At 46.8% G+C, this 13,497-nt stretch overlaps 2 protein-coding genes and 2 pseudogenes across 5 annotated transcripts in view; 1 reads left to right on the plus strand and 3 right to left on the minus strand.

Annotated features, from left to right (window-relative positions):
• Positions 1 to 2,237, plus strand: part of LOC140201968 (myeloid cell surface antigen CD33-like) — a 50,022-nt pseudogene extending 47,785 nt beyond the window's left edge.
• The window catches only part of LOC140202052 (myelin-associated glycoprotein-like), a 565,622-nt gene that overhangs the window by 371,809 nt on the left and 180,316 nt on the right, over positions 1 to 13,497 (minus strand).
• Positions 1 to 13,497, minus strand: part of LOC140201967 (high affinity cGMP-specific 3',5'-cyclic phosphodiesterase 9A-like) — a 173,118-nt pseudogene that overhangs the window by 96,849 nt on the left and 62,772 nt on the right.
• LOC140202312 (B-cell receptor CD22-like) overlaps positions 10,063 to 13,497 on the minus strand; it is a 32,547-nt gene continuing 29,112 nt past the window's right edge. For 3 of the 4 annotated variants that reach the window (XM_072267215.1, XM_072267213.1, XM_072267214.1), the window contains one exon: positions 10,063 to 12,015. In XM_072267215.1, the coding sequence (XP_072123316.1) occupies positions 12,005 to 12,015 (11 nt within the window). In that variant the 3' untranslated portion in view covers positions 10,063 to 12,004. The other variant, XR_011887069.1, reaches the window with a different exon arrangement.

Consider the following 13,497-nt stretch of genomic DNA (forward strand, 5'->3'; position numbering starts at 1 on the left):
GGAAATTTTCCTTTATCCATCTCCTGACTTGTGCTTTTCAATAACATTGTCACAAAGTTGCTTGAAGTGTCCTTTTGTCCTCATGGTGTAGCTATGGCCAGGATACTGACTCAGCAGCATTGGACCTTCCAGATACAGGTGTATTTTTACTACAATCAATTGAAACATCTTGACCATACACAGGTCTCCAAAAGCAGATCTCCACTTAACTAATGTGACATTTAATACCAATTGGCTACACCAGTGATGATTTGGTGTGTCATATTACAGGAGGTGAATACTTATGCAATCAATTATTTTGTGTTCTATATTTGTAATTAATTTAGATCACTTTGTACAGATCTTTTTGCACCTTGACATGAGAGGGTCCTTTTCTTTTGATCAGTCAAAAAAGTCAAATTCAATCCATTGTGATTCAATGTTGTAAAACAATAAAACATGAAAACTTCCAAAGGGCTGAATAGTTTCTATAGGCACTGTATATGCTTTGGCAATTAACAGCAGCACTGTACATTAGAGACATGACAAAATAATTGACTTAGAGACACAACACGGAACAGGCCCTTCAGTCCCAAACCCGAGCCGATCACAGGACAATTTACAATGACCAATTAAACTACTGACTGGTACGTCTTTAGAAAGTAGGAGGAAACTAGAGCACCTGAAGGAAATCCACGTGGTCACAGGGAGGACGTACGTCACGTCTGTATGTTATACATAACCTTCATGACAAAATAAACCAACCTAAACAAAGAGAGCTCCAGATCCAAAAGCACAATGAGGGAGACTGGAAATTCCCTGTCTTCCAGTCTGGTCCTTGTCATCCCGTGGTCACACCTTGATCAGTGGCCAGTTGTCAGCACCACAGGTGAGGCGTCCAAACGAAGAAGGAAACAGTTAAACTTTCAGATATATTTTCTCGATCTCTCTCTCTCATGAGTGGAGGAGGCAATGGGAAAGGGGATGGGGGCAGGAGGAGGGTTGGAAAAAGGGAAGGGAGGGGATGGGGAATGAGGGAAGAAGGGAAGAAGGAAGGAGGAGGAGGGACAGAGTGTTGCCACTCCACAGCCTCAGTGGACGATGTTGTATCAAATGGTCTGGATGTCACAGTGAGGTGGGATCGGGGTGGGGATTTGGCTGACACTCTGATGTTCTGTAACCCTGGGCCAACGTTCTGCTGTTCCAGATGGGATGCACGGGCCAAGAAGAGGGCCTTGGAGATCCTGGACACCACCATCAGCTCCAGTGCATGCTTGACCACACCTCAGGTACATGTCACAGCTCAGCCCAGTAAAGGTCAGGACACCGGGAGCACAGCGCGGCGGGAAGGACATTGAGGGGGGAGTGTCACACCATGGGGTGATGCTCACAGACTACCACGGTTTGGGGATTAGGAGTATGGGTGAGTGAACGAGAGGCAGGGAACAAAAGTGTGAGAGGGTGAGAGAGAGATGAAGGGAGCAGAAGGGAGAGAGATAGCAAGACAGAGATGGAGAGGCGGAAAGAGGAAGAAGTGAGTGAATGAATGATATAGAAAAATATCAGATACTCCTCGAGAATTGGGTGAAGTAGAGTAACTGAAAGAGAAGTGATGAGGGAGGGGAGGGGAGGGGGAGAGAACAAGAGGACCGCGTCCACAACAGGGTTCTAGCCTGTTATCAGAGACTGTTCTTCACTAGCCAGTGTTCACAGCATTTAAATATCATCGTCCTCAGTGTTCAAAGCTGAAAGTAGATTTATTATCGAAGTACATATATGTCACCACCTTCTATCCTGAGATTCATTTTCTTACGGGCATTCACAATAAAGACTAATAAACACAATAGTATCAATTAAAACTCCACACATCATTGATGCAAACAGTTAATGTGCAAAAGACAACAATCTGCAAATCCAAAATAAAAAGTAACAATAAACAAATAAGAAATAAATATTGAGAACCTGAGTTGTAGAGTGCGTGGAGGTAAATCCAGAGGTTGTGGAATTAGTTTAGTGATGGAGTGTGAGTAGTTCAATGGTGTTTGATGAAGAATTGAGATTTGCTTTTATTTCTGCCCCAAGACACAGAGAGGAAGAGGACGAGCCAGATCCCACCAGTAATGCCCGTTGGAGAGGGGGAGGAGTGTGGCCCGGTGTACGCCAACCTGCGGGAACTGCCCGGCGGTGGAGGTCCTGTTTACAGGGGGCAGACGGTCACATACGCAAAGCTGCACTTCCAGTCAATTGGGCCAGCCTGAGGGGTCGGGGGCGGGTTGGGAGATGGCCAATGATGGAACATTGCAGCCACTACACAGTAAGATCCCAAAGAGCACTGGGTCCCACAGACTCAGGTCACCAACTACTTTCTAATCATGTTCATTCATATCAAGGGAAACTGGAGACTCGCTGACTCAGACAAATACAATCGCATTGCTTACTTTCGGGAATGGGGGTCACAGGGTGCGCAGTGAGGAGATGGCATAGCTAAAGGAATGCCGCTTGGGGGTGGGGGGTCTGTTGAGGAAGGAGTACAATGAGAGGGGTGGTGAAGAGGGTGCGCCATTTTGTGGAAAGGGTGGGGATGAGGGAGCACTGCGTTGCAGGAGGGGCAGTTAAGAGGGTGCACCGTACTGTGAGAGGGACTGTGATGAGGGAGTGACACATTATGGAAGGGGCAGTGAAGAGAGAGCACCGCTCTGTGCGATGGGTGGTTAGAAGGGAGTGCTGCGATGTGGGAGGGGCAGTTTGGAGGAAGTGCTACGCTATGGGAAGAGCAGTGACACTGTGGGGGGGGGGGCGGAGGGAGCGCGACACTGTTGGGGGGGCGGTGTGGAGGGAGAGCGACATTGTGGGAGGGGCTGTGTGGGAGGGTGAAGTGGACGTAACATGACACTGTGGGTGGGGAAGTGTGGAGAGAGTGCCGCGCTGTGGGTGGAGAGTTCAAGAAGCAGCACCTCACCTCGTCAGGGCAAGTGAGGGAGCCCCCGCGCTGTGAGATGGAGGTGAGAAGGGAGAACCGTGTTGTGGGATGAGATGTCAGGAGGGAGAACTGCACTGTGGGAGGAGAGGTAAGGAATTTTGAAGGAACCTCTGACAGTGTAGCACTATTGGGAAGAAGGAACTTGGTTCCCATCATCTGAGGGGTGGGGGGCCTTGGCCAGTATTCATCCCTCTACTTAGAGACGATTTTGGTCATCCTCGCTGCTGTGGGCTGGCTACTGTGTTCCTGACCTGACAACCATGAGCGGACTTCAAAACACCTGAGTGTGGGGAGGGGGCTGCAGGGATAAATTAGGTTTTTCACAGATGACTGCTGGATCTCTGTACTGATCTCCACCAGCTTACCTCCTCGTGCTGGAGTCACAGACAGAGACAGATTAAACGGGGCTGTGAGGAGGACAGGGAGCACGTGGGTGTGGGGAGTGGGTGCATTGTACAGAGACAGGCTGAGTGACTGGGCCCAGACACTGCAGCTTCAATATCTTTGGGACAATCCAGTTTGTGAGAAAAAAAACAGGAAGAGAAAGATATTCTTTCGTAAAATAATGAATGAGACAGTTTGAATACAGACATTCTTTTATCCGGGGTTCGGGAATCAATGTTCAGGCTGAGATCTGGAGCGTAGGAGAACGAGGTGTGACCTTATGAAGGTGTAGAAAAGTATGAGGGGCACAGGTAGGGTTAAAGCACAGTATAAGATAAAAAGGTGAAAGATTTATTGGGAACTCGGGGTGGCACCTTTTTCACCTAGAGGCTGATCCATATATGAAACGAGCTACCAGAGGAAGTGGTTGAGGCAAAGATACCTGGACAGGTACATGGACAGAGGGATATGGGCTAAAGGTGCTTGGATGGTACTCTTGGTTGGCATGGACAAGTGGGGTGGAACGGCCAATTTCCCTACCTTGTGACTCGATGAAAGTTGTCATAGTTCACCGTGCACAGGTTGCTGATGGTTAAAACGCAGGTCCGCTGGGCATGTGAAGGGAAACACTGCATTGGTGCTAATTGTTTGGGGATCCAAGTTTAAGAGCAAATATATCTTGCCAAAATCATACGTTGACCTGAAACATTGTCCTGTTTCTCCTTGCACAGAAGGTGCCTTGACAGTTGGAATATTGCAGCCAGCTCTGGGCTCTCTGTGAAGAGGAGACTACTTGCGGGGGGTGGGGGGGGGGGGCTCAGATACTGCCTGTGTTCAGTGATAGTACTGATTGGTTGGATATTAATGGAATGAGAGGGCATGGGGTTAGGGGAGGGAAGTGACGATCTTGTCAATAATCAATCACATTCATTGAATAAACAAACAGAGACAGTCTTGTCCTGATATTATGGATTAAGTAGTCTTTTGCTACTGTAGCTCACCCTCTTCACTGTTCGACCTATTGTGTGCTCAGAGATGTTCTTCTGCACAGGACAGTAACTCATGGTTATTTGAGCTACTGTCGCCTTCCTGTTAACTGAACCAGTCTGGTCATTCTTCTCCGAGTCTATCATTAACAAGACATTTTCCCTCACTGCATTGCAGCTCACCAGTTTTTTTTTGCTTGTTTGTTTTTCACACCACATGCTGCAAACTCTAGAGACCGTTGTGCATGAAAATACCAGGAAATCAACAGTTTCTGAGATACTCAAACCACCCTGTCTGGCACCAACAATTATTCCACAGTCAGTCACTTAGATCACATTTCTTCACCACTCTGGTGTTTGGTATGAACCTCTTGACTAAGTCTAGATATGTTTAAGCATGAAGTTGCTGCCAGGTGATTGGATATACATATTAAAGTAATCACTGAGTGCATGTCCCACAGAGGATTTGTTCATTGTAGCATTTATTAAGTGTGGAATTAAAGGTCGGTTTTACTTCTCTCAATTATTTGTTTCTATTGGATTTCCTTCCTCTCCTTGACAATGCAGCTCCTTGTGTCCATGTTTCTAATGTCAACATGTCAGGCTGCCTGTCCAGATTCCTGTCTGGGACATCTTCTGTTGAAATGTCTTCAGTGAAGCAAAACACATGTTTCAGTCCAACGACTATGCATTTTCTCTCTCAATAACAGCCAGTCCAATTTGTATGGTGCTTTGGGCACTGCGTGATGCCCTTAATGCCAAAGTCAAAGGTAATTTTTAATCAATGCCTGGATGGCAGGGGGTCTTTGATGATGAACACTGGTTTATTTTAGCAGTGCTCCATATAAAAGTGCCCATTGGTGTGTGATTAATCACGGCATTGAGAGATGTTGCCTCTTGCTGAGAGGTTGTAATTGCTTCTTGATGGACAGAGCCACCCTAGTGTGACCAGAAGTATCTACCAGGGATATGGGTGTTGTATGATGTTGCCTGGTGCACCTTGGCTTGCCTGGTGCACCTTGTCCAGGCCCATACAAGAGTGTTGGTGTGGGTGGAAAGGTGAGGAAAAGTGGGTGAGTTGCATTAATTGGACCATGGGTTGAGAAGCCAGGTTGATCACGTCCAAGGGAGTGGATCTTGGACACCGTCCATTTCCAGATCACTTTGATCATTGTCATTATCTCTACACAGACATGGAGAGCTACCCTGTCCCAAGTTTTACCACCAATGGTCCCACCAAGGCTTTGATTTCCAGAGATTAGGCATCAAAGGTTATTGCTGTAGATGAACAGGTGCAGAAGATAACACATGAAGTCAAGTTGGGCTGGCTAATGGGAAGCAAGGAAGGACTAATCTGAGGAAGATCTGATGAATGCTGTGCCACAAAGGGCAGTGCTGCAGCCTCTGTTTGTCACATCAGAGCCAAAGCAAAAGCTGAACCATTTGCTACAACCTTCAGCCAGAACGGCTGAGCAAGTGATCCACCTTTTCTTCCTGCAGTGATCCCCGGAATGATGGATACCAGTCCTGATGGGTGATCTACTTCCCCCTCCTGCAGTGATCCCCGGAATGATGGATACCAGTCCTAGCAGGTGATCTACTTCACCATCCTGCATTGGTCTCCAGCATGATAAACACCATTCTTCTGCCAGTTTGGTTGACTCCACAATATCAACAACAGATGGCATTAGGTACAGGAAAGACCATGGTCCCTGATGACATTCTGGCAATGGTACCGATGCCTTGTGATCCAGAGCCTGCCACCTCCTTAGCCAGACTGTCCCAGTGCAGTTACATCACTGGCAACTATCCAGCAATCTGCCTGAGTAGATCCTATCCATATTAAACAGGACACGTCTAACCCGGCCAGTTGCTTGGTAACAACCTGCTCACAGAAGCTGTTCCGCTAAAGTCACCACCTCTCCAGACTTCATCACAGCTGGGATCGAAACACAGACAAGAGAACCAATCTCCCAGGGTGAGGTGGCATTCATTACCCTCGTCATCAAGGCTGCATTTTATCAAGTGTGGCATCAGGGGCCCTGGTTACATTGGAGTCCTCCACTGCTCAGAATCATACAAGGCCAAGGGACAGGGAGTGGACATGCAGATGATGTTTGCAGTAGTGGCAGAGTCTAGGACCAGAGGGCGCAGCCTCAGAATAGAAAAATGTCCTTCTGAAATGTAACGAGGAGGAGGAATTTCGTTAACTATATGGTGCTAAACTTAAGGAATTCATTGCCACAGATGGCTGTAGAGACCAAGTCACCATGTATATCTGAAGATGAGATTGATGGGAATTTCATTAGTGAGGGTGTCAAAGGTTATGGGGAGAAAGGGAGTAGAATAAGGTTGAGAAGGAAAATAAATCAGCCATGAATGAATGAAGGAAAAGCATGATGGGCTGAATGGCAAGATTCTGCTGCTGGGCCTTATGCTCTGTCACATCATGATGGTGGGAGATGATTCATCTCAGCCACAGGATGTCTCTGTAGGGATTTCACAGGATGGTGTCCTGGGCTCAAACATCTTCACTGCTTCATCAATGACCTTCCATCCATCAGAGGGTCAGAGGTGATAAATGCACCGTGTTCACGATTCGCAGCTCCCCAGGCAATGGAGCAGTCCACAGCCAAGCGCTGGGCAACACGCAGACTGGGCTGATATGTGGTGCCCATGTCATTTGCCATCTAAGTGCCAGGCAGTAACGATATCCAACAAGGGAAAATTGAACCATTTCTCTCTGAAATTCTGTAGCATTGCTGTCATGGCATCCTCTACTGTCAATCCCCTGGGGTGGTGGGGAAGGCAGGTCACAACCACATTCTCAACGACAATTAGGGATGGGGGATTAAATGCCATTTCAAACTGTGAAGCTCAGTTCCGCTGAGCGAATGATAAATGTTATTTTTTTACATTTTATGTCAGTGATGTGAAGGATGCACTGAAGTTCTGGTTACTAATTTCACGATGGCACTGTGATTGTAATTGGTATCTGGTTTATTATTGTACAAGGATACAGTGAAAAGCTTTGTTTCCATGCCAGCCATTCAGATCATTCTATACATAAGAACATCAAGGTAGTATTAAAGAAAAATCAATTACAGAATGCAGAATAAATGTTGCAGCTGCTGAGAATGTGCAGTGCAAGCAGACAATGAAGTGAAGGGTCATGGCGAGGGACATTCAAAGATCAAGAGTTCTTTGTACAAAAGGCCCACTCAGGAGAATCTGAAGGTGGATTAGAACTCACCCCATCAGTCTATAGAGAGATGAGTTGAACTCCAAGTATTCTAGATGTTGAATCCATTCGGGACAGGGATGGCACCCGAGTTTTCCCCAGAAATAGTCAGGTGACAAGTGGCATTTGTCCAAAGTGATGCCAGGAAACGACCACCTACAACCAGAGAGAGTCTGACCTGCTGCCCCATACCTCAGTGATAGCCCCACATTCAACACCCCTCTGGATGTTCAAGCTGAGGTCACCATCACTTAATGTACCCTGAACATTCTGGGGGTGTTCACCAGACACTCATCTCGACCATCCACATATGGCGGGGGGATAGTCTGAGACTGTTGCCCTGTGGTGAGTCGCACACTTCCTGATACCCAAAACCACTGTCAACTGGACACAGGAGTGCAACTGAATACTCTGTGCAAGACGACATGACAGAAGCTACAGCTTTCAAGAACTATCTCTACTGGTGCTGGAATCTGATCAGTAATAAAGGTGATAATGGGAACCATTTGGGGAAGGGAAAAGGCAAACGGAACCAGTGTTAGATGGGGGAGGAGGGGGTGGAGAGTCAGAGAGTGAAATGGGTGGGTGGATGGGTGAAGGAAGGCTGTGGAATGGGGAGGAGGAAAATATAGAAGGGCGTGAGAGGGATTGAAAGGTGATGGATTTACCTGCAAATGGAACATGCATTGGGGTTGTAGAATTTGAGATGGTGTTCCTCGAGATTCCTCTGAGCTTTGATTTTACCTCCCCCTCCCCTATCCAGCTCACTCAGCCCATCATCCAAATTCTCTCCCACCATCCCACCCAATACACCAACACACCACTCACCCTCGATACTGACTCTCCCCGTCACTGTCAGTCCCAAAACATTGACTATCCCTCCCCCGGGTAGCTGCACAGTGTAACATACTCAAACTCCTAATGAAATACAGCCAGTGGTGGCCTCCTTCATGATGCTTCAATGTGTTGGATCCAGATCCTCAGAGATGTTGATGCTCGGGAACTTGAAGCCTTTCCACCACTGACCCCAGGATGAGGACTGGAGTGTGTTCTCCTGACTTCCCCTTCCGGAACTTCACAGTCAGTTCCTTGGACTTGCTGAGGCTGAGTGTAAGTTGCTGTTGTGACACCACGGAGAGGGTCTCACTCTCAAATGGGAGACATTCAAGCACCTCCCCGAGTACAAAGGATACTTTGCACCACCACACTCTCCTCACTTCCCCACACACCCTCTCCACTCCCCCTGCCCCCTCTTCACCTCCTACTCCATTCGTTCCTCTCTCTCCTTCCCCACTCCAACAACACACCACTCCCCACATGCACAGACCCTTCATTGACTTACATATTCACAAAACAGAAACTCACAGACACAGAAACATGGAAAAACATATCTGCAAAACACACATAAAACACAGAAACACTCACACAAGAAACACAGAAACACATACACACTAACACACACCAATACAGAAACGTACAAATACACACAGAAATAAAGAAACTCGCACACACACATACACACAAAACACAGAAAAACTCTCAGAAACACGGACACAAACTCCAAAAAACATACACACATACATAGACACAGGTAGAAACCTCTTCCCACCCCATCACCACATACAGCCACACACACACTGAAAACACACACATGGCAACACAGAACACAGAAACAAACACACTCACACAGAAGCATGCAGACAAAAAACACACACCCATACAACACACACGCATACACACAGATGCATGCACAAATGTAGAAACACACACATGTATGAACATAGGAAAGCACACAGAGAAACACACACAACAGAAGCATGCACTCATACTCACATACAAAACACCCACTCACACACAAGCAGAAACACACACACACACTCCATACAAAAACAACACTCACGCACGCATATTCTCACCTACAGAAACGCCCAATCCCACACAGAGTACTCACATACAGAAACACCCACTCACACAATCCAACACAGAAATACACGCACATACTCACCTACAGAAACACCCAGTCACACACACAGACACAGAAACACACACACACACTGAAAACACACAAACACACACACATACAGAACACACACGCACACACAGATCATACAACACCCACAGAAACACTCAAACAGACACAAACATTCACACACATAAACACATAGACACCACATAAACCATGGAAACACCAGCACACAAGTACACACAGACATAAACATACAAACACAGTAGCAGACAAACAGAAACACTCACTCAGAGAGAAACTCACACTCATACAGAGAAACAGAAAAAGACACAGTGAAACACAGAAACGCATTCTCACACACCCCAGAAATACAGAACACAGAGAAACACATAAACGTACACATAGTGAAATACACATGCACAAACAGATCAAAACCCAAACTCAGAGAAACAGACACACACTCAGAAATAAATGCTCTCTCTCTCTCTCTCTCTCTCTCTCTCTCTCTCACACACACACACACACACACACACACACACACACACACACACACACACACACACACACACACACACACACACACAGTTAAAAATGTGGGTTATGATTGAAGAAACAACAGCTGGAGTCACTGAGAAGTTTAGGGCAGTGGCATTTATTGCTGTGTCAAAAATCAAACACACAAAGTTGTGAATATAGTGAAAAGAAAAATGCCAATATTTACAAACAAATATCTCCCAGTAAACACAATACTAACACTGTACTTATTCTTGTCCATTGTGACAGGCAGCCTCTATCACTCTCCCATCTGAAGGAGAAAAGCTCCTTTTTTCAGACACTAGAATATATCATCTTTCATTACAAACAAAGTTAACTAAAGACTACACATGAATTAGAATATGATGCGCCCCACAATGTAGTTATACGAGGGGTGATTGATAACTTTGCGGCCTAAAGTAGGAGATGAGTTATTAACTTCAAACTTTCTGCATAATCACTGAAAGAGTTGAACTGCATGTGCATGTAACAAGAGCTGAAAAACTCATCTCCTTCTACCGTAGGCCACAAAATTATCAATCACCCCTGCTGTGGAAACTTTCTGCAGGTCCAAGATCCGTATGCTCCACGACCGCTGGACTAAGTGTGTAAATGTAGGAGGGGACTATGTTGAAAAAAAATGTGCTGGGTTTTCTAAAATTGGCTCCTTCTGCCTTAGGCCATGAACTTACACACATACACACTGAATGTCCACTGGGAGATGAGTCTCTCTCTCTCTCTCTCTCTCTCTCTCTCACACACACTCACACACAAACACATACGCGCAGAAACACAAACTCACATAGGAGCACACACATACACATACACAGAAACTCACACTCACCCACACAGACAAAAAAGCGCACACACAGTCGCAAACCCCGAGACACACACACAGACTCACAAACACAAATACATCAAAACATGTACAAAAGCACACAGACAGAAACACACACACACACACACACACACACACACACACACACACACACACGCAGAAACACAAACTCACATAGGAACACATACATACACAGAAACACACACTCACCCACTCAAAAAAGGAAGCGCACTCACAGAGACACAAACCCCCGAGACACACAGAAAGTACACGCACATAGAAATACAGATAGATCAAAACATGTAGAAAAGACACATAGCCAGAAACACAGACACACACGCACACCCCCTATGCACACATGTAGAAACAAAAAGTCACAACAGACATACTGTTGGGGTATTGCCCACAGTGAAGACAACAGATTACGGCATTCTTTGAGAAAAGAAGATGTGTGTATTCAGACAGTCTGGGGCAGGATTGTGGGATTGTCCCTCTGTTAAAAAACTAATACTGAGGGAGAGTCACAGAACAGAACAACCAGCCTGCTGTCAGAATGGTAGTACTGAGGAAAAACCCAAGTGAGAGAGAGTGTTAGAATTTAACCTCGATTAGTGTGTTGTGATTAGAGGGAGGGTTAGTGAGGGAAGGGTATAGATAATTAATGACAGGGTCACACGTAACATTGAGGAATCGAATTTCTGCAGTCAAAGTGTCAGCAAACTAATATTATTTTTATTCATTTATAGATTCAGCACGGTAAGACCTTACTGACCCTACAAGGCCATGTGATCCATTTACACGCGTGTGACCAATTACCGTGCTGCATTGAAGTAAAAGGTGTGAAGAAGGGCTGTGGGATGCTTGCTGTCATTAGCTGAGGAACAGAGTATACAAGCAGAGAATTTATGCTACAACTGCAGAGGACATTGTCTCGGCCACAACTGCATTCAGTTCGAGTGACCACACCATGGGAAGCATATGATTGCACAGGAAAAGGTGCAGAGGAGATTCACTCGGATGTTGGAGGCACAATGCAGATTGCTGTGGATTCTGGAAAAATGAAGCCTTACACAAAATACTGGAGGAACTCATCAGTTCAGGCAGCATCTGTGGAAGAAAACAGACAGGTGTCACTTTGGGTCAAACCCATCCAAAGATAGATGCTGCCTGACCCATTGATTTCTTTCAGCTCTTTTCTGTGTCGCTCTACAAGGATGTTGCAAAGTGCTGGATTAGGTGTAGAATTGTTATTTTTCTTTATTTTCTTCAGATTTCACTTTCCTACGCTTGCCTGCAATTTTTCTGTAATTAGTTTTATGTGTAATTGCCGAGTGAATTTTCAAAAATTCTTGTATAGCTGGTTCTGTATTTTTCTGGACGTTTTCCTGCAGCCCATATCACCCCACAACCAGACTGTTTCATAAAGACTGCTTTCTCTCCTCAATTTGAGATTATTTTTTTGTTGAAGATGACCACAACTTCTTTGTTTTCTTTCTTTATATGCTCGTTCTTTGTTCCTGTCAGAATTAATAAACAACCGTAACCACCAAGTTTTCTGCCTCATTCTTGACTTCTGAAGGACCTCTGGATAAATATCACCAGATCTAACAAGGGACTGGAGCTTTTTGATGAAGAGAAGAGAGAGAAAGAGAGCTGAGACAGGGGGAGAGAGAAGGGGGAGAGAGGGGGTGACGAGGGGTGAGAGAGGGTTAAAAGGAGGAGACAGGGTGGAGATGGGGTGAGAGGGAGGAGATGGGGAGGTGGGGAGGGAGGGGGAGAGCGGGAGAAGGGGAAAGGTGGGGAGAGAAAGGGGAGAGGGGGGAGGTAGGGAGGGAGAGAGCCAGAGAAGGGGGCAGTGGGAAGAGAAGAGGAGAGTGGGTGCTAATGGGGCTAGCGGGAGAGTTGAGGAGAGGGGGGAGAGGAGAGAGAGGGAGGAGTGGGAGAGGGGTATAGAGGGGGAAGAGAGGGGGAGGTGAGGGAGAGATTTGGGAGTGAAGGGGGAGAATGGAGAGTAGGGGTTGAAGGGGGAAGGGGGTGAAGGGGAGAGAAGGGGAGAAGAGCGGAGAAGTGGGTAGAAGGGGGGAGAAGTGGATGAAGGGGTACAAGTGGAGAGAGCAGGGAGAGAGGGGAGAGAAGGTAAGGGGAGCGGAGAGAGGGGGAGAGGGGAGAGAGTGAAGGGAGGGGGGAGAGAACGGGGGAGAGAGGGGGAGACAGAGGAGAAGGAGGAGAGTGGAGGGACAGGCAGAGAGTGAGGGTAGAAAAGGGCGAGAAAGGGATAGGAAAGTGGAAAGGGAAGAGGGGAAGAGAGAGTGGGGGGGAGAGGGGAGAGGGCAGAAAGGGGGAGATAGGGTGGAAAGGGGAGGAGAGGGGGAGGGTTTGGTAGGGGCAGGTGGGAGGGGAGAGAGGGAAGGAAAAGGGAAGTGGAGTGATGGGGAGAAGGTTGAAGAAGGGGAGAGGGGGGAGATGGGGGATGTTGGGGGTAGAGGAAGGAGTAATGGGGAGATGGGAGACAGGGAAGATGGGGGAAAGGGGTCAAAGGGGAGAGAGAGCAGGGAGAGAGGGGAGGGAGAGACAAGGCAAGGAGAGGGA

The sequence above is a fragment of the Mobula birostris genome, chromosome 8 (genome assembly GCF_030028105.1).
Source record: "Mobula birostris isolate sMobBir1 chromosome 8, sMobBir1.hap1, whole genome shotgun sequence".
Classification (NCBI taxonomy): Eukaryota; Metazoa; Chordata; class Chondrichthyes; order Myliobatiformes; family Myliobatidae; genus Mobula; species Mobula birostris.